The sequence below is a fragment of the Pelobates fuscus genome, chromosome 6 (genome assembly GCF_036172605.1).
Source record: "Pelobates fuscus isolate aPelFus1 chromosome 6, aPelFus1.pri, whole genome shotgun sequence".
NCBI classification, from domain to species: Eukaryota; Metazoa; Chordata; class Amphibia; order Anura; family Pelobatidae; genus Pelobates; species Pelobates fuscus.
In genome coordinates, this window is record NC_086322.1 from 248,754 (window position 1) to 271,901 (window position 23,148).

At 46.1% G+C, this 23,148-nt stretch overlaps 1 protein-coding gene across 10 annotated transcripts in view; it reads right to left on the reverse strand.

Annotated features, from left to right (window-relative positions):
• Positions 1-23,148, reverse strand: part of LOXL3 (lysyl oxidase like 3) — a 337,537-nt gene that overhangs the window by 31,654 nt on the left and 282,735 nt on the right. For 6 of the 10 annotated variants that reach the window (XM_063457482.1, XM_063457481.1, XM_063457485.1 and 3 more), the window contains 3 exons: positions 13,751-13,918; positions 4,005-4,160; positions 2,430-2,589 (listed from right to left, as the gene is read on the reverse strand). In XM_063457482.1, coding sequence (XP_063313552.1) covers positions 2,430-2,589; positions 4,005-4,160; positions 13,751-13,918 — 484 coding nt within the window. The remainder of the gene's footprint in view (positions 1-2,429; positions 2,590-4,004; positions 4,161-13,750; positions 13,919-23,148) is intronic. The other 4 variants (XM_063457487.1, XM_063457489.1, XM_063457488.1 and 1 more) reach the window with 3 other exon arrangements.

Below are 23,148 nucleotides of genomic sequence, written 5' to 3' on the forward strand. Positions count from 1 at the left end.
CCGGCGGCCGATAAATGCCACAGCCATGGCGTCCAGACTTGAGTACATTTTTCTTGTCTCTCCTGTAGGGCCGCCGTAAGGGACTCCATCGTATATATATCCCCCACCCTGTCCATCCACTGCCGGAGTGTAGGCGCATCCCGCTGCTTCCACATTGTGGGGATCAGTGACGTGGCTGCCGTTAGCAAGTGTTTTATCAGGGATTTTTTATAGGCAGCAAGCGTCATGTCTGTGTGGTGAAGGAGCATGGAGAGGGGTTGGAGCGGTAGTGTAATATCCGTGATCTGTTGAATGGAATCCCTGACCGCTGACCAGAAGGGTATAATCTGAGCATTTTTTCTAAACCCCGCATGGCCCTGAAGGTCTGACTTGCATTGGAAACGCTCACCAGAATGGGCTGGTCCATTCTAAACCTTCCAAACTGTACCAACCCGAACCGATCCGCTCAGTGGAAACGAGGCATAAGATTCACCTTTATTGTCACTGTACCATGAACAAACAAGGGCACAGTTATTCAGAAGTAATTTAAAATACTATTGTAAAAGATGTAGTGTAAGTTTTACAATAATACTTGATACCACCAATTCCTGCAACCAATTTCCAGCCTAAAAATACCTCGACATTATGATAGTGCCACCATAAAAAATCCAACACACAACCCAATCTAAGTAAACATTAAGTGCCGTTCGGATAATAAATACCCAATCCTTAATCACTTTATGTCCCTGTTCACTGGGAGGTCGGCTGCAGACTACGGGCTTTGTTCGGGTTAATCACTATGTCCTCGTTCACTGTGAGTCGGCTACAGACTACGGGCTGTGTTTGGGTTAATCACTATGTCCCCGTTCACTGGGAGTTCGGCTACAGACTACGGGCTGTGTTTGGGTTAATCACTATGTCCCCGTTCACTGGGAGTTCGGCTACAGACTACAGGCTTTGTTCAGGTTAATCACTATGTCCCCGTTCACTGGGAGTTCGGCTGCAGACTATGGGCTTTGCTTGGGTTAATCACTATGTCCCCGTTCACTGGGAGTTCGGCTGCAGACTACGGGCTTTGTTCGGGTTAATCACTATGTATGTCCTCGTTCACTGTGAGTCGGCTACAGACTATGGGCTTTGTTCAGGTCAATCACTATGTCCCCGTTCACTGGGAGTTCGGCTGCAGACTATGGTCTTTGCTTGGGTTAATCACTATGTCCCCATTCACTGGGAGTTTGGCTACAGACTACAGGCTTTGTTCGGGTTAATCACTATGTCCCCGTTCACTGGCAGTTCGGCTGCAGACTATGGGCTTTGTTCGGGTTAATCACTATGTCCCCGTTTACTGGGAGTTCTGTGGCAGACTACAGGCTTTGTTTGGATTAATAACTATGTTCCCGTTCACTGGGAGTTTGGCTCCAGACTATGGGCTTTGTTTGGTGTGACAAACTGCCATTTGTCACTGGGCATTGGAGAGGACTTATTGCTAGCCTCCTGCCCTGCGACTATGGCCCTGGAAGGTATTGCCCTTTGAGACTTGTATTTGGGCCCAATGGATGTTTGTATGCTGTTCCTGGCCCTTTAAATACTTGGGAGCGGTGTTCCAACTTTTGAACTGGCACTTCGAATGCAGTCGAAGTGCCGAAGCCGTCGAAGTGGCCGCCATTACAGTCGAACACGTGGCGGCGGCCATTTTAATCCAGTCGAACGCAGTGAGCTGTACCTTCCCCTACTCTTCGACACTTCGACGATTCGAACGGCGCCTTCGGATGGGACTTTGTAACTTTTCAGGGCAGAAATAGACCGACCGCACAGCCTGAATCTGTGGAACTGTTTTGGGCAGGAAAATGTGCTTGCGGTCGGTCATAAAGGACTTCCAGCTAACTCTTTAACCCCTGGATGGAATTAGCTGAATTTTGGATATGTTTGTAAGTAAAGTATGCTGATTATTAATATGTGGTTTTTATTAATATCGGATGTATAGTTTTAAAGTTACAAAAATTTATATAAATGGATGTTTAAACTGTATGTTATAATTGGGTTGCCTCTCGGGCTAAGGGGAGGGAATCTGTGGGAGGTAACCATCGTGTGATTAGGTAATGTTTAATTGGATGTGGGCGTCTCCCTTGCAGGGGAGAACTGCATAAAAGCAGAGTGTGTGTAATTAAACTAGAGACTTCTTCTTGACCCTCAATACGTAGCCTTGTCTCGTTATTGGAGGGAACTGCTATATCCCACTGGGGATTGCTATGCGCTGCATACTCCCTTGAGCTTTAATCACTTGTTATTGTGCCTGTTACGCTCTCCTTGGAGGAGAGGTTTTTCCCACACGGTCAGGAAGCGCTAGGAGCATGCGTCAACGGAAGGCGTCCGTTCCATTCGGGTTAATCACTACGTTCCTGTTCAGTGGGAGCTTGGCTGCAGACTACGGGTTTGTTCGGGATACTCACTCTCTGAGCAGATGACACCTGCAGCATGTCTTGTTCCCGTGTTTTTGCAGCTGACAGTTCCATGGTTCGAGCACTGCTGTAGTGACATTTCATTGCCCGAACACCGAACACCACTCAGAACCATCTGCGTCACATTACTGGCATCCCAGTACCAGGTTTCCTAGGGTACATGGTAGGGGTAAGAAAAAAAAACAAAAACATAATACCGGCACTGTGAACATATTCTGCTCCCCAAACATTTACAAATAACCCCTAAATTAGTGATATCACCATTAATACTACTGGTATCTATTAATACAACTCCATATAATCCTCCCTGTAACTTCTCCTATTACTCCATATAACCTTTCTATAAATTCTTCCTATTACTCCAAATAACCCCTCCTATAACTCCAAATAACCCTCCCTATAAACCATCCTATTACTCCATATAACCCATCTTATAACTCCTCCTATTACTCTATATAACCCTCCCTATAACTCCTCCTACTACTCCATATAACCCTCCCTATAACCCCTCCTACTACTCCATATAACCCTCCTTATAACCCCTCCTATTACTCCATATAACCCTCCTTATAACCCCTCCTATTACTCCATATAATCTCCATATAACTCCTCCTATTACTCCATATAACCTTTCCTACAACTCATATTACTCCAAATAACCCTCCCTATAAATCCTCCCATTAAGCCATATAAGCCATATAACTCCTCCTGTTACTCCATATAACCGCCTTATAACTCCTCCTATTACTCCTTATAACCCTCCCTATAACTCCTCCTATTACTCCTTATAACCCTCCCTATAACTCCTCCTATTCCTCCATATAACCTCCCTATAACTCCTCCTATTACTCCATATAACCTCCCTATAACCCCTCCTATTACTCCATATAATCCTCCCTATAACTCTTCCTATTACTCCATATAAACCTCCCTATAACTCCTCCTATTACTCCATATAACCTCCCTATAAATCCTCCTATTACTCCATATAACCCTCTCTATAACCCCTCATATTACTCCATATAACCTCCCTATAACTCCTCCTATTACTCCATATAACCTCCCTATAAATCCTCCTATTACTCCATATAACCCTCTCTATAACTCCCCCTATTACCCCTCCTATTACTCCATATAACCCTCCCTATAACTCCTCCTATTCCTCCATATAACCTCCCTATAACTCCTCCTATTACTCCATATATTTCTCCATATAACCTCCCTATAACCCCTCCTATTACTCCATATAATCCTCCCTATAACTCCTCCTATTACTCCATATAAACCTCCCTATAACCCCTCCTATTACTCCATATAACCTCCCTATAACTCCTCCTATTACTCCATATAACCTCCCTATAAATCCTCCTATTACTCCATATAACCCTCCCTATAACTCCTCCTATTACCCCTCCTATTACTCCATATAACCCTCCCTATAACCCCTCCTATTACTCCCTAAAATTCCTCCTATTACTCTCTCTATAACTCCTCCTATTGATTTCAGTAACTGATATATAATTTTGCTCCATCCCTTCTCCTTCATTTCTTGTGTTCCATACATACCGTCACTGCATGCAGCGAGTACCCCAAGCCGAGCTGACGACATGCCACCATAGCTTCTTTAGTTGTCCAACCGTCACTGCACAAGTATCCCCAAGATGCTCCCAGCTTCACCTCCACACGCCCCTCAAACTGTGTGCGCCCCCCGACAATACGTATCTGTGAGGGTAGCCTGCTAGGTTCAGCCAGGGTGCAGCAATCATAAAGCCATGACACAGGGGGCAGTTGTAAGTTAGGAAGGGGTGCAATTAGTAAACAGGCAGGAGGCAAGTTCAGGGAAGAGGACTCGGCCAGGCAGCAATCACAAACAGCGGAGTAAGGAGAATCCAGCAAAGATATTGATGGGGGGAGAGCTATAACATTGCAAACATAACTGGTAAACTAAGCTCACACACAGCAAGCATTCACACTCTACCAAGCTCACACACCACAAACACTAACACTATACCAATCTCAAATCCCTGCAAACACTCTTACTATACCAAGCTCACACACTGCAAACACTCACTATTCCAAGCTCACACACCACAAGCATTCACACTCTACCAAGCTCACACACCACAAACACTCTCACTATACATAGCTCAAACACCACAAACACTAACACTATACCAATCTCAAATCCCTGCAAACACTCTTACTATACCAAGCTCACACACTGCAAACACTCTCACTATACCAAGCTCACACACCGCAAGCATTCACACTATACCGAGCTCACACACCGCAAGCATTCACACTATACCAAGCTCACACACTGCAAACACTCTCACTATACCAAGCTCACACACCGCAAACACTCACTATACCAAGCTCACACACCACAAACACTCTCACTATTCATAGCTCACACACCACAAACACTCTCACTATACATAGCTCAAACACCACAAACACTAACACTATACCAATCTCAAATCCCTGCAAACACTCTCACTATACCAAGCTCAAACACCACAAACACTATACCAATCTCAAATCCCTGCAAACACTCTCACTATACCAAGCTCACACACCGCAAGCATTCACACTATACCAAGCTCACACACCGCAAACACTTTCACTATACCAAGCTCACACACTGCAAGCTATCTCACTATACCAAGCTCACACACCACAAGCATTCACACTATACCAAGCTCACACACCGCAAGCATTCACACTATACCAAGCTCACACACTGCAAACACTCACTATACCAAGCTCACACACCGCAAACACTCTCACTATACCAAGCTCACACACCGCAAGCATTCACACTATACCAAGCTCACACACCACAAGCATTCACACTATACCAAGCTCACACACTGCAAACACTCTCACTATACCAAGCTCACACACCGCAAACACTTTCACTATACCAAGCTCACACACCGCAAACACTTTCACTATACCAAGCTCACACACTGCAAGCTATCTCACTATACCAAGCTCACACACCACAAGCATTCACACTATACCAAGCTCACACACTGCAAGCACTCTCACTATACCAAGCTCACACCGCAAGCATTCACACTATACCAAGCTCACACACAGCAAACACTCTCACTATACCAAGCTCACACACCGCAAACACTTTCACTATACCAAGCTCACACACAGCAAACACTCACTATACCAAGCTCACACACCGCAAAAACTTTCACTATACCAAGCTCACACACAGCAAGCATTCACATTACACCAAGCTCACACACCTCAAACACTCTCACTATACATAGCTCACACAGAAAGAATTCACACTATGCCAAGCTCACACACCACAAACACTAACACCATAATAAGCTCACACAAAACAAGCATTTACACTATACCAAGTTCACACACAGCAAGCATTCACACTACACCAAGCTCACACACACCGCACTTTCATTATACCAATCTCACATCCCTGCAAACACTCTTTCTATATCAAGCTCACACACAACAAGCATTCACACTATGCCACAAGATTTGGGCATTCCAGTTACATATACAGTCTGAACATGAGTTCAAAATGAATGGGACCAGCTAATAACCAGGATGGAGTTGGTATAATCTCTACTCTTCCATTACCCCATGTTCTGTGGAGGGCTAAGCGATGAAGTTGGGTTCTCTAGGACCAGCTAGTAACCAGGAGGGAGTTGGTATCATCTCTCCTCTTCCAATATCCCATGTTCTGTGGAGGGCTAAGCGATGAAGTTGGGACCAGCTAATAACCAGGAGGGAGTTGGTATAATCTCTCCTCTTCCATTACCCATGTTCTGGGAGGGCTAAGCGATGAAGTTGGGTTCTCTAGGACCAGCTCATAACCAGGAGGGAGTTGGTATAATCTCTCCTCTTCCATTACCCCATGTTCTGTGGAGGGCTAAGCGATGAAGTTGGGTTCTCTAGGACCAGCTAATAACCAGGAGGGAGTTGGTATCATCTCTCCTCTTCCATCAACCCATGTTCTGTGGAGGGTTAAGCGGTGGAGTGGAGTTCTCCCGTTCCGTCCCCCTGTAAGCAAAGGACCTGTGCCCTGCAGGACTCATCTTAGTTCACCCTTTTGAGCAGGGCATCAGAAGATAAACATGTGGGTTTCTCCAAGACCCATGGTAAATTATTATTTCACCAATGGAGGAAACCATAAAGAAATTAAATGAATTAAGCAGCGATTCTCACAAACCACATATAGATAAGAGATTATAAAAAAGAGTGGGCAATCCCCTGCTTCATGCATACTTTGATCTCATGAATACAGAAAGCAGATGACCAGCCTAATAGCACAGGAGGTGCCAGCTTCTATCACTCCTGCGTACAGACAAGGCTAAGCTCCATTATAGAAAATAATGTCAGTTATAGAGCACAGAACGGGAATACTGAGCTCACACATAGAAAGCACAGAACGGGAATACTGAGCTCACACATAGAAAGCACAGACCAGGAATACTGAGCTCACACATAGAAAGCACAGACCGGGAATACTGAGCTCACACATAGAAAGCACAGACCGGGAATACTGAGCTCACACATAGAAAGCACAGACCGGGAATACTGAGCTCACACATAGAAAGCACAGACCGGGAATACTGAGCTCACACAGAGAAAGCACAGACCGGGAATACTGAGCTCACACAGAGAAAGCACAGACCGGGAATACTGAGCTCACAAAGAGAAAGCACAGACCGGGAATACTGAGCTCACACATAGAAAGCACAGACCGGGAATACTGAGCTCACACATAGAAAGCACAGACCGGGAATACTGAGCTCACACAGAGAAAGCACAGACCGGGAATACTGAGCTCACACATAGAAAGCACAGAACGGGAATACTGAGCTCACACATAGAAAGCACAGACCGGGAATACTGAGCTCACACATAGAAAGCACAGACCAGGAATACTGAGCTCACACATAGAAAGCACAGACCGGGAATACTGAGCTCACACAGAGAAAGCACAGACCGGGAATACTGAGCTCACACATAGAAAGCACAGACCGGGAATACTGTGCTCACACAGAGAAAGCACAGACCGGGAATACTGAGCTCACAAAGAGAAAGCACAGACCGGGCATACTGAGCTCACACATAGAAAGCACAGACCGGGAATACTGAGCTCACATAGAGAAAGCACAGACCGGGAATACTGAGCTCACACATAGAAAGCACAGACCGGGAATACTGAGCTCACACAGAGAAAGCACAGACCGGGAATACTGAGCTCACAAAGAGAAAGCACAGACCGGGCATACTGAGCTCACACATAGAAAGCACAGACCGGGAATACTGAGCTCACACATAGAAAGCACAGACCGGGAATACTGAGCTCACACAGAGAAAGCACAGACCGGGAATACTGAGCTCACACATAGAAAGCACAGACCGGGAATACTGAGCTCACAAAGAGAAAGCACAGACCGGGAATACTGAGCTCACACAGAGAAAGCACAGACCGGGAATACTGAGCTCACACATAGAAAGCACAGACCGGGAATACTGAGCTCACACAGAGAAAGCACAGACCGGGAATACTGAGCTCACACATAGAAAGCACAGACCGGGAATACTGTGCTCACACAGAGAAAGCACAGACCGGGAATACTGAGCTCACACAGAGAAAGCACAGACCGGGAATACTGAGCTCACACATAGAAAGCACAGACCGGGAATACTGAGCTCACACATAGAAAGCACAGACCGGGAATACTGAGCTCACACAGAGAAAGCACAGACCGGGAATACTGAGCTCACACATAGAAAGCACAGACCGGGAATACTGAGCTCACAAAGAGAAAGCACAGACCGGGAATACTGAGCTCACATATAGAAAGCACAGACCGGGAATACTGAGCTCACACAGAGAAAGCACAAACCGGGAATACTGAGCTCACACATAGAAAGCACAGACCGGGAATACTGAGCTCACACATAGAAAGCACAGACCGGGAATACTGAGCTCACAAAGAGAAAGCACAGACCGGGAATACTGAGCTCACATATAGAAAGCACAGACCGGGAATACTGAGCTCACACAGAGAAAGCACAAACCGGGAATACTGAGCTCACACATAGAAAGCACAGACCGGGAATACTGAGCTCACACATAGAAAGCACAGACCAGGAATACTGAGCTCACAGATAGAAAGCACAGACCGGGAATACTGAGCTCACTCATAGAAAGCACAGACCGGGAATACTGAGCTCACATAGAGAAAGCACAGACCGGGAATACTGAGCTCACACATAGAAAGCACAGACCGGGAATACTGAGCTCACACATAGAAAGCACAGACCGGGAATACTGAGCTCACACATAGAAAGCACAGACCGGGAATACTGAGCTCACACATAGAAAGCACAGACCGGGAATGCTGAGCTCACACATAGAAAGCACAGACCGGGAATACTGAGCTCACACATAGAGAGCACAGACCGGGAATACTGAGCTCACACAGAACGGGAATACTGAGCTCACACAGAACGGGAATACTGAGCTCACACAGAACGGGAATACTGAGCTCACACATAGAAAGCACAGACTGGGAATACTGAGCTCACACATAGAAAGCACAGACCAGGAATACTGAGCTCACACATAGAAAGCACAGACCGGGAATACAGAGCTCACACAGAGAAAGCACAGACCGGGAATACTGAGCTCACACATAGAAAGCACAGACCGTGAATACTGAGCTCACACATAGAAAGCACAGACCGGGAATACTGAGCTCACACATAGAAAGCACAGACCAGGAATACTGAGCTCACACATAGAAAGCACAGACCGGGAATACAGAGCTCACACAGAGAAAGCACAGACCGGGAATACTGAGCTCACACATAGAAAGCACAGACCGTGAATACTGAGCTCACACATAGAAAGCACAGACCGGGAATACTGAGCTCACACATAGAAAGCACAGACCGGGAATACTGAGCTCACACAGAGAAAGCACAGACTGGGAATACTGAGCTCACACATAGAAAGCACCGACCGGGAATACTGAGCTCACACAGAGAAAGCACAGACCGGGAATACTGAGCTCACACATAGAACGCACAGACCGGGAATACTGAGCTCACACAGAGAAAGCACAGACCGGGAATACTGAGCTCACACAGAGAAAGCACAGACCGGGAATACTGAGCTCACACATAGAAAGCACAGACCGGGAATACTGAGCTCACACATAGAAAGCACAGACCGGGAATACTGAGCTCACACAGGGAAAGCACAGACCGGGAATACTGAGCTCACATAGAGAAAGCACAGACCGGGAATACTGAGCTCACACATAGAAAGCACAGACCCGGAATACTGAGCTCACACATAGAAAGCACAGACCGGGAATACTGAGCTCACACATAGAAAGCACAGACCGGGAATACTGAGCTCACACAGAGAAAGCACAGACCGGGAATACTGAGCTCACACAGAGAAAGCACAGACCGGGAATACTGAGCTCACACAGAGAAAGCACAGACCGGGAATACTGAGCTCACACATAGAAAGCACAGACCGGGAATACTGAGCTCACACATAGAAAGCACAGACCGGGAATACTGAGCTCACATAGAGAAAGCACAGACCGGGAATACTGAGCTCACACATAGAAAGCACAGACCGGGAATACTGAGCTCACACAGAGAAAGCACAGACCGGGAATACTGAGCTCACAAAGAGAAAGCACAGACCGGGCATACTGAGCTCACACATAGAAAGCACAGACCGGGAATACTGAGCTCACACATAGAAAGCACAGACCAGGAATACTGAGCTCACACAGAGAAAGCACAGACTGGGAATACGGAGCTCACACATAGAAAGCACAGACCGGGAATACTGAGCTCACACATAGAAAGCACAGACCGGGAATACTGAGCTCACACAGAGAAAGCACAGACCGGGAATACTGAGCTCACACATAGAAAGCACAGACCGGGAATACTGTGCTCACACAGAGAAAGCACAGACCGGGAATACTGAGCTCACAAAGAGAAAGCACAGACCGGGCATACTGAGCTCACACATAGAAAGCACAGACCGGGAATACTGAGCTCACATAGAGAAAGCACAGACCGGGAATACTGAGCTCACACATAGAAAGCACAGACCGGGAATACTGAGCTCACACAGAGAAAGCACAGACCGGGAATACTGAGCTCACAAAGAGAAAGCACAGACCGGGCATACTGAGCTCACACATAGAAAGCACAGACCGGGAATACTGAGCTCACACATAGAAAGCACAGACCGGGAATACTGAGCTCACACAGAGAAAGCACAGACCGGGAATACTGAGCTCACACATAGAAAGCACAGACCGGGAATACTGAGCTCACAAAGAGAAAGCACAGACCGGGAATACTGAGCTCACACAGAGAAAGCACAGACCGGGAATACTGAGCTCACACATAGAAAGCACAGACCGGGAATACTGAGCTCACACAGAGAAAGCACAGACCGGGAATACTGAGCTCACACATAGAAAGCACAGACCGGGAATACTGTGCTCACACAGAGAAAGCACAGACCGGGAATACTGAGCTCACACAGAGAAAGCACAGACCGGGAATACTGAGCTCACACATAGAAAGCACAGACCGGGAATACTGAGCTCACACATAGAAAGCACAGACCGGGAATACTGAGCTCACACAGAGAAAGCACAGACCGGGAATACTGAGCTCACACATAGAAAGCACAGACCGGGAATACTGAGCTCACAAAGAGAAAGCACAGACCGGGAATACTGAGCTCACATATAGAAAGCACAGACCGGGAATACTGAGCTCACACAGAGAAAGCACAAACCGGGAATACTGAGCTCACACATAGAAAGCACAGACCGGGAATACTGAGCTCACACATAGAAAGCACAGACCGGGAATACTGAGCTCACAAAGAGAAAGCACAGACCGGGAATACTGAGCTCACATATAGAAAGCACAGACCGGGAATACTGAGCTCACACAGAGAAAGCACAAACCGGGAATACTGAGCTCACACATAGAAAGCACAGACCGGGAATACTGAGCTCACACATAGAAAGCACAGACCAGGAATACTGAGCTCACAGATAGAAAGCACAGACCGGGAATACTGAGCTCACTCATAGAAAGCACAGACCGGGAATACTGAGCTCACATAGAGAAAGCACAGACCGGGAATACTGAGCTCACACATAGAAAGCACAGACCGGGAATACTGAGCTCACACATAGAAAGCACAGACCGGGAATACTGAGCTCACACATAGAAAGCACAGACCGGGAATACTGAGCTCACACATAGAAAGCACAGACCGGGAATGCTGAGCTCACACATAGAAAGCACAGACCGGGAATACTGAGCTCACACATAGAGAGCACAGACCGGGAATACTGAGCTCACACAGAACGGGAATACTGAGCTCACACAGAACGGGAATACTGAGCTCACACAGAACGGGAATACTGAGCTCACACATAGAAAGCACAGACTGGGAATACTGAGCTCACACATAGAAAGCACAGACCAGGAATACTGAGCTCACACATAGAAAGCACAGACCGGGAATACAGAGCTCACACAGAGAAAGCACAGACCGGGAATACTGAGCTCACACATAGAAAGCACAGACCGTGAATACTGAGCTCACACATAGAAAGCACAGACCGGGAATACTGAGCTCACACATAGAAAGCACAGACCAGGAATACTGAGCTCACACATAGAAAGCACAGACCGGGAATACAGAGCTCACACAGAGAAAGCACAGACCGGGAATACTGAGCTCACACATAGAAAGCACAGACCGTGAATACTGAGCTCACACATAGAAAGCACAGACCGGGAATACTGAGCTCACACATAGAAAGCACAGACCGGGAATACTGAGCTCACACAGAGAAAGCACAGACTGGGAATACTGAGCTCACACATAGAAAGCACCGACCGGGAATACTGAGCTCACACAGAGAAAGCACAGACCGGGAATACTGAGCTCACACATAGAACGCACAGACCGGGAATACTGAGCTCACACAGAGAAAGCACAGACCGGGAATACTGAGCTCACACAGAGAAAGCACAGACCGGGAATACTGAGCTCACACATAGAAAGCACAGACCGGGAATACTGAGCTCACACATAGAAAGCACAGACCGGGAATACTGAGCTCACACAGGGAAAGCACAGACCGGGAATACTGAGCTCACATAGAGAAAGCACAGACCGGGAATACTGAGCTCACACATAGAAAGCACAGACCCGGAATACTGAGCTCACACATAGAAAGCACAGACCGGGAATACTGAGCTCACACATAGAAAGCACAGACCGGGAATACTGAGCTCACACAGAGAAAGCACAGACCGGGAATACTGAGCTCACACAGAGAAAGCACAGACCGGGAATACTGAGCTCACACAGAGAAAGCACAGACCGGGAATACTGAGCTCACACATAGAAAGCACAGACCGGGAATACTGAGCTCACACATAGAAAGCACAGACCGGGAATACTGAGCTCACATAGAGAAAGCACAGACCGGGAATACTGAGCTCACACATAGAAAGCACAGACCGGGAATACTGAGCTCACACAGAGAAAGCACAGACCGGGAATACTGAGCTCACAAAGAGAAAGCACAGACCGGGCATACTGAGCTCACACATAGAAAGCACAGACCGGGAATACTGAGCTCACACATAGAAAGCACAGACCAGGAATACTGAGCTCACACAGAGAAAGCACAGACTGGGAATACGGAGCTCACACATAGAAAGCACAGACCGGGAATACTGAGCTCACACATAGAAAGCACAGACCGGGAATACTGAGCTCACACATAGAAAGCACAGACCGGGAATACTGAGCTCACACAGAGAAAGCACAGACCGGGAATACTGAGCTCACACATAGAAAGCACAGACCGGGAATACTGAGCTCACACATAGAAAGCACAGACCGGGAATACTGAGCTCACACAGAGAAAGCACAGACCGGGAATACTGAGCTCACACAGAGAAAGCACAGACCGGGAATACTGTGCTCACACAGAGAAAGCACAGACCGGGAATACTGAGCTCACAAAGAGAAAGCACAGACCGGGCATACGTAGCTCCCTTATAACATGCTTGTTTTTTTCACATATATATTGTTAAATCAAGAAAATAGTAAAACTGGCATGCATTTCAGTAACACATACTGCAATGGTTCATTAGGCAATACTGAAACCCAGCTCCTAATACGAAGTCAGTCTCTTATACCCAGACCCTGCCTGCACTATACCTACTTGTAAAGCACTGCTCACATAGCCCAGTCCTATTTGCTGACACACAGTTGCTGCTTCCATGGTCCCCCAGCCTTCTCCACAAATCAGGCCCCAGCGTTCGGATCCTCGGGGGCCATACAGAACCTCTACACGCCCCTCAGTACGGGTGCGTCCACCTGCCAAGCGGATCTGTGATTTATAAAATGAGGATCTCTTATATCGTTTTTTTTTTTTTTAGCATAAAATTAACAAATACAACAATGTTTTTCCTACTCCAGTTTGACAGAGTCAATCCCTCCCACTGCAGGGTGACACAGACAGAAGGGAGCTATGGGACATGGAGGCTGTCCCTCCCACTGCAGGGTGACACAGACAGAAGGGAGCTATGGGACACGGAGTCTGTCCCTCCCACTGCAGGGTGACACAGACAGAAGGGAGCTATGGGACACGGAGTCTGTCCCTCCCACTGCAGGGTGACACAGACAGAAGGGAGCTATGGGACACTGAGTCTGTCCCTCCCACTGCAGTGTGACACAGACAGAAGGGAGCTATGGGACACAGAGTCTGTCCCTCCCACTGCAGTGTGACACACAGACAGAAGGAGCTATGGGACATGGAGTCTGTCCCTCCCACTGCAGGGTGACACAGACAGAAGGGAGCTATGGGACACGGAGTCTGTCCCTCCCACTGCAGGGTGACACAGACAGAAGGGAGCTATGGGACACAGAGTCTGTCCCTCCCACTGCAGGGTGACACAGAAAGAAGGAGCTATGGGACACAGAGTCTGTCCCTCCCACTGCAGGGTGACACAGACAGAAGGAGCTATGGGACACAGAGTCTGTCCCTCCCACTGCAGGGTGACACAGACAGAAGGAGCTATGGGACACGGAGTCTGTCCCTCCCACTGTAGGGTGACACAGAAAGAAGGAGCTATGGGACACAGAGTCTGTCCCTCTCACTGCAGGGTGACACAGACAGAAGGGAGCTATGGGACACGGAGTCTGTCCCTCCCACTGCAGGGTGACACAGAAAGAAGGAGCTATGGGACACGGAGTCTGTCCCTCCCACTGCAGGGTGACCTTGGAGGGGGCTGCTTGCCCGCCTCTTGCCTTCAGACTATGGCCCCTGTTCTTTTTCCCTGCAGAAAGGCTGGTTTGTGCCTTTCTGCGGACTGTTAAAGCCATGCTACCCCAGATAGCTATGCCATGGAGCCCAGCCGTATACTGAAAGACTGTATGAAAGACTTTGGCTACATGGCGATTGAACTGTATGTATGTGATCTGAGCGCCATCCGGTAATAATGTGCGCTGAGATCTAAGCTATCTGGGGATAGGTAGAATGTCTGTTTTTTTATGTAATAAATGTAACCTTGTGTATTTTATTGTATTTTACTGTCTTTTTACTGCCATGTGCTTAATGGAGTTTTGCCTCTGTCCTTGGAGATAATTGGATTACTTCTCAATTATCTCCAGGATAGAAGACTCTGTGGAACTGGTTTTGGGCAGAAAAGCCATGCTTCATTTGGTCACAAAGGACCTCGATCGACCAATTTGGATGATTTTGACATATGTTTGTATTTGGAGTATGCTGATTCTGAAAATGTTTTATGTGAATGTGATGCATACTTTCAAAGTTATGAATATTGTGTAAAAAACTGTATTCCTCTGCCTGTGATAATGAGATTACCCATCGTGTTCAGTAATCCTATCACAGGCAGAGGGGAGGATTTTGTGTGGGAGTATCTGTGTGTATTGTACGGATAAGACCTCCTAAAAGATAGCTTACAGCAGTTAAAGGTAGAGTGTGATCAAGGACACACCAGGGTCAGAGGCTCCACTATCGTTGGATAACATCAAACAAGTTGGTGCAGGCAGCATACAATGTACAACCAGGACAAGCCAAGGCTGCGAACACAGAGATTAGAATTATCAGTTTAACTAGCCAAATTCAGGAAAGCTAGCAAAGCCTCTCGGTGATTTACCAAACGGCAATGAGCCATATGAAGCATGAGGGAAGCAAGAGTCCACAATTCCCACACTGGATCTACTCGACATGGTCCAACATATTATCCAAATGGATTAGGTGATGGCGAGTCATGGATCATTCTTAGCAGGCCATAGGATGGTTGGTTTCCTCTACATCTTGTTGCACCACATGAAGGAGTGAAGGCCAGTAGAAATGCTTAGTGACCTTAGTAAGACACATTCTTCTTATCACTCTGATGGGTCATTGTTTGCTTCTCCATTCTCTAACAGACATAACTTCTATTTCTCGCTTTTGGTTTGCATTTACAATCCATGTGACAAAAGACATAAATGTCTATTACACAGGTAGAGAGAGAGACGGCAAGCAGACTGGTTAAGATGAAACCCACAGGCTCAGTCACGCTGTTTCCGGATCTCGCACGCAGACTATACTGCAATTATTTCATGGTTGTTCTTGGAGAAAACAAGTACTTAGGTGGTTATTTATTCAAGTGGATAAAAAAAAAGGAGGGGGCGGGGCCTGACTTGCAAACTGAACGGTCGCTTGGCAGAGGAGCTCCCAGCGCCAAAGCGACTTTTGGGAAAATGCCTGCTGATTTGATGCCAAAAAAGATGCCGGGGTACGCTACCCAAGCTGGGGGCACCCTGGTGAATCGCCTGATACCAGACACAAACATTTCCCACAAGCACAAACCTGAAGTAACCCACGGCGACTTGCGGTGGACGGGGATGGGGGGAGGCGGCCGCTCCCCTCGCCTCCAAGCCGGGGGTGCTGAGCCACTGATCACCCGCTACCCCCCCTCAGGACCGGTGGGGGTGATCCCGGTCCAACCTCGCCAGACGGCTTGGCAAAAGCAGACGCAGAAAACGGAGCCCCACAGGCAACTCCTAGCCACACAGGCCCACAAAATGGCGGACTCCACGTGCGACCACAATGGCGGTAGAGAGGGGACCAACATCCTGACACGGCTGGACGCCATCTTCAACGCCTTTTGGGAGAAACTGGCACACAGAGAGCGGCAGGGCAACATGCCAGCGAACCTACCCAGAGAGAGACCCACATGTACCAGCTACAGCCGCGCTGTCTCCCACCCAAAGGTAACCACAAGATGGCGCTGCCGCCATCGACGGAGACTTCTCCCGCCCGCTCGTAAGAGACTGAAACAAGCAGTGATGGCAGCCCGCAGGGACATACAGGCTCCAACCAAACCCCACATGAAACCAAGACATGTTAAGCAACCTCCGAGAGGTAGGCTCCTATCACGATACCAGAACCTGCCAACAACACGGGGAGATCCAGCCTACAAAACACCAACTACCCGCAACGCAACTACAAGTACCTATGGCAATAGGAGAACGGGCCCAACACCGGAACTAACACAGCAGAACTTTGCCCTACCCCAGCAGGACTTACATGCCCTACTAAAGCACTTACACCTCTGCAGCCTCCCATCGCAGGGCATCGGCTAAGCAGCATACAGAGATGACCGCAACCACCAAAGGACACTCGCGGCAACCACATCACATGGTGCCCGATAGACATACAGAGACATATTAAAGAAATATTGCTTTACTCAACCCTGAAATAGACACGCTTACCTTACCTATATATCAAATCCATATTATCCTGGGGTTTCCTACTCTGCCAATACGTCCCATGCATAAGAATAGCCTGTAAAGTGCATAGTAATGTGCCCTGCAATCACAGCTAGTATTATAGATCACACTATTGAACCTGTTTTCACCTTGTTTAGTTTTTACGTGCCAGACTTAGCCAGGAATGTTTAGCCTGTACCAAACTTAGTGAGCCATGTAGAGACGGCTCCATACTCTCGAATCATTTGTAAGACAAGCGACATTTTATTATTTTATTATTATTATTTTATAATTATTGTTTTTTTGTTGTTGTGTTTTTAACCTTCATGCCTAGTTCGCTTCTCTGAGTTACCAAAACGTGATCCACAGCTCAGACATGAGGAACTAGCCTGTACTCCCTGGTTACCTATTTTAATCGCATTGCATTCTCACCTAGCGTAGCACATTTAAACTTACATTAACGGCATGACCGTGCGTAGCCAGACACTGTGATAGAAGTGTTAAGCTCAGCTATGTAATTTTATGTCCTAGCCTGCTTTACTGTTATTGTGCCCACTGGACGAAGCTTGTCTGCTAGCCAGGAAAGTAGCCTTTTGTTTTTATGAAGCCCGAGAGAAAACCTTGTTTACTTATCTGTTTAAAAAATGTGTGCAGTACCTCTATTTCCACAAACTTGTTTGACCCCTTAAGGACCAAACTTCTGGAATAAAAGGGAATCATGACGTGTCACACACGTCATGTGTCCTTAAGGGGTTAAACAATGTTACCCACTCTACTTGTTATTGCTGTTGTGGCACAACAGGTGACTGTATTAACTGAATGCACCAAAAAATAAAGAATTTAAAAAAAAGGAACAATGACCTCCCTTGTATGTTTAATGTAGCCGTCTGCATACATTGCACAAAGAAACTGTTTAACTGTGTATTTCCTAAATCACAAAGGCAGCTGCAAAGATGAATCATATTAGGATGAAAGTTATTTAGCAGGATGCGTTAACTGTAAAAGTGGTCTGAAAAGCAGCAGCTTGAGCGATGAGTTTCCAATGGAATATGGTGGCATCTGACCAGTTTCCGAAGATACTGATTTGCAGGAGCTTCAGACACAAATTGCTGAATTACTTAATGTGTCAAAGTAACAGGACAAGCATGAAAAAAACTGCACCGACAAAGAAGAAGAATGGATGCAATCACGAAGCTTGCTTACACAAGAGGTGCTAAATTGACAGATTTTCCTCTCTAGTCGGTCCTCTCACACCTCACCTCTCTGCCAGTCCTTAAATTGGCTTCCTGTATCCTATAGGAGTCAATTCAAAGTGCTAACCCATACCTATAAAGCTCTGAACAATTCTAGCCCCTCTTATATCTCCTCACAGATCCATTGGTATGCCCCTTCTCGGTCTTTCCGCTCTGCCCGTGACCACCTCCTGTCCGCCTCTCGCACCCATACAGCCATCTCACGCTTGCAGGACTTCTCGTGGGCGGCTCCCTTCCTATGGAATAGCCTGCCTACCCCCATCAGACTCTCCCCTAGTCTTCAATACTTTCAGAAGTGCCTTAAAGCCCATCTGTTCAGGAAAGCTCCCAGAATAACCTCTACCTCACATACCTGTCTCTTGTTCTCTCCTAAAGAGCAGCACTTTACTCTCTCCTCCAGCTCGGCTTTACTCCCACCTTATTTGATTGATATTTCCTGTCCTAACGTGTCTTATACCCCACCTGCTATAGAGTGTAAGCTCGTTTGAGCAGGATCCTCTTCAGCCTATCGTTCCTGTTTTCTTGTAATTGTCCTCATAATATTGTAAATCGCTACAGAATCTGTTGGCGCTATATAAATGGCGAGAATAATAATAATAATAATAAATGCTACAAATATATATCTTAAAAGGGAGCTCAGGACTGACTCAAAAGCTCAGTGATCCATTCAAATAATGCACATTGTCAAAGTCACAATACTGGAATTTATATAGGAATGCCATCCTAAAATCCATGTATCCATGATCACCCCCAGAAGACAGGAGCAAAACGTGGACCCCTTGGCAATGGAGCCAAGTTATATGGCGCCATGGGTCAGCTGCTGTCTATATCTGGATGGGTGTACATTTTAAGAATCTTTGTTGACACAAATTGTCAGGGTATTTCCAATGGCAGACATTTTGTGGTAAGATAGAAATTAAAAATTTATACTGTAAGTCACCACTTAACAGATGTGACTCCATTTTGTAACAAAAATTCAAAGACAGACACACGTTTGTTTTCTCTGTAACGCAATTCATTCAAACCCTAAGCCACCAAATGTGGCCAACATAAGCATTGACCAGAGATAAGGCTCTCTTACAAGAATTAATATCTGCAAGGGGGGGACGGGGGGAAGCGCTATATATACACACAAACATATCCATATAGACTAACGATAATTATGTACACATGTACGCAGGCGACACGGTAATCTATGCAAGCAAATCCGATCTACCGCAGCTTGAGGCTGTGCTCCAAGACCAGTTTACAGAGGTAGAAAAGTGGATCGCAAAAAACAAACTCTTCCTAAACACTGACAAAACTGTGACAATGATCTTTGGAACAGTACCTAAATTACACAAATTACACCATTGCCACCTATCCATCAAAACTAATTCAAATAGCACACTGAACGCAGTCCACTATTTCAAATACTTAGATTAGGGTCTAACAACATACCCATCTTTTGGCCTCCACATAGAAAAGCTTGCATCTAAACTTTATCCAAAACTAGGTGCCCTGTACAGAAGCAAATCCTGCCTAAGCCCTACAGTAAAGGGAAAGATTGTACAGCAAATGCTGATGCCAATCATTGATTATGGGGATGTAGTATATGCACCTGCATCGCAATCCCACATTAATAAACTCAACACATTGTATAACTCGTTCTGCCAATTTGTGCTACAATGTAATTACAGGACCCACCATTGTGACATGCTAAAAGAACTAAACTGGCTGTCGCTGGAATCCAGACGCACCCTTCATCTTTCCAGCCTTGTGTTTAAGAGCTTTTCTGGGAAACTCCCGCCCTACCTGAGCAGAATGCTTTCCCCAGCTGTTCCCACCTCCTATAACCTCCAATACGGTACCAACACTTTACTTAGTCTACCTCAATACAAAAAGAAAGCAGCCCGATCCTCCTCCTCCTACAGAGCGCCGCAATTATGGAACGACCTCCCGCACACTTTCAAATCTTCCCTAATCCTAAAGTCCTTTAAGAGATCCCTCTCTACATACCTCAAAACAGAATGCACCTGTCATGGTTGATTATATATTTCCTACCTGTTTTATGTTAAAGTTTGTATTTATTGTGTATTAATATTGTTTTTGTATTTTATTGTACCCTAATTGTATCAATGCAATGATGTGTTGACCCAGGACATTCTTGAAAACTGTAAAATATTTTCCTTTACTGGTAAAATATTTTATAAATAAATATATTTTATAAATAAATACATAAATGTTTATCATAGATAAATAGTACCTATGTTAATAATATTGAATATTCATTATTATTATTAAACTAATATTAGCTGAATGTGTGTAAAAGACATATGTTTTAAGGCCGTAAGGCCTGTATTTGTGGGAGGAGTTAAGCGTTCCATATAAACGCTACTCCCCCCCTTCCTACCTGCCGTACACACGCTGTTCACTCAGTGACAGCCAGACTTCCGGTCCTCACTCAGGCTCCTCCGGTCCTCGCCTCTTCCGGTCCTCGCCTCTTCCGGTCCGGCTTCCTCTCCGTTCCCCCCGCTCCTCCTTTCGGGCAACTAACATGCGAAGGCAAGGTAATCAGCAAATAGCCGCGCTCGGGCTATTTGCTGTTCGACAAACCTCCAGCCGTACTATCAGCGGTCCGGCTTGCCTGCTAACCGTGAGTCTCATTCCGGTCCCCTCCACATCGCTGTGGTCTCATGGGGGACCGGAACACACATGTCGGGGATATGATTGCTTGGAGCAATTCTCTTGCACTCTTTAGGACAATGTATTTATTATTTCAATTTATATTTTTTATCTGTTGGTGAGCCTGAAGTTCTTTGGTCCTTAATTGGGATTATGGGAGTTGTAGTTTATCCATGTGATCGTTTTGCAGAGTCTCAGTTGATTACCCGTGTAATAGATCCTATTGGTTAATTTGGCGGTACTGCAGTGTATCAAAGACCGGAACACAGTACCACACACATAGTATTGCCATTAGTTATCTTTGAAATGCAGATTTGGTCAAATGATGTCATGCAATGTATTTATTACAGCGGAGGATTCCATGACACCGAGGTGTAACTGTGGACCTGATTTGTGAATAATATCTGCTTTTCATCTCACCTCTACATATTCTGTGTATATTTTAATTCACATAATTCTTAATGCGTTTTGTGAGATCACTGTGGGTATGAGCATTGCCAGAACTTCCCAAGGTCACAGCTAGGTGGTACTGGACTGCATACCGGCGCTTCGTCCTGAGCCCAGAGCCTTGTGTCAGCTCACACTGCCTGTACTGATATTACTGGGGTACAGCCCAGAATGGCACTCTGCAAGCGAATATAGTGGCACATTAAATCTTCCCAGGGACCACCCACGCTCCCCTCTCGCCAGCACCTAGGCGGTCACTTTCAATCACCCGTCTGGGGGGTCGGGGTCCTACACACCCCCCACCCCCTCACCCCTTCACGGACTCATTAATTTCCGGTCCAAACGTTAATCTTGCTATGGTTATATATATTAATCCACTTGGGTTAAGACTCGTGTTGTTATAGAGGCTATGCTTTTCTACAGAGAGGGTAAAGGAAGGGATGCCAGTAATTTTATTATATCATGCACGACATATTGGCTACGTAAATTTTCACTCCTACTTTCCATAATGTTTTTCGTATATCAGCGCAATATTTCTAAATCGGAGGTTTGGGCATACTTTCCATTATGTTTTAATGTATCAGTGCAAAGTCATAGTTTATTCGGCTGGTATCTCCACCTAGTGGTTTGATGGTATTTGCTGTTTTATTCTGTATAATGTGTAGCTTCTCTGCCGTCCTGTTTTCAGGTTGTTAATGGTGTTTCTTCTATTGGTGCATCCCATGTAATACCACTAAATGCCTGACGCTATGCATGTACTGTTTTATTGGGTCAAGTTAATCTAACTAACTAAACACTGTGTATATGTTGGATTTGTTTTATCTCCCAGATTACGCTTACAATTATGCAACTCCTGTTATACATGCATCGAATTACCTCAGGTTCAGGCGTAACCGCCATTTGACATTCCCCGCTGATTTCTATTAATGTTGCATACTGTCATTTGTTACCATTAGACAATCACTAGGTCGCTATTATCGCCTATTTCTATCAGGTACAATTTTGTTTCATCCACACTACAAACAACTGCCTCGACAAGGCCACGTTGTTACACGATGAGGTATCGAACCGACAATCACAGTTACTATTTGTTTCATTTTGTCATCTGCTAGCAGTAGACAATTACTGGTTCACTATTACTGTTTTAATGTATCAGTGCAAAGTCCTAGTCATTCGGCTGGTATCTCCACCTAGTGGTTTGATGGTATTTGCTGTTTTATTCTGTATAATGTGTAGCTTCTCTGCCGTCCTGTTTTCAGGTTGTTAATGGTGTTTCTTCTATTGGTGCATCCCATGTAATACCACTAAATGCCTGACGCTATGCATGTACTGTTTTATTGGGTCAAGTTAATCTAACTAACTAAACACTGTGTATATGTTGGATTTGTTTTATCTCCCAGATTACGCTTACAATTATGCAACTCCTGTTATACATGCATCGAATTACCTCAGGTTCAGGCGTAACCGCCATTTG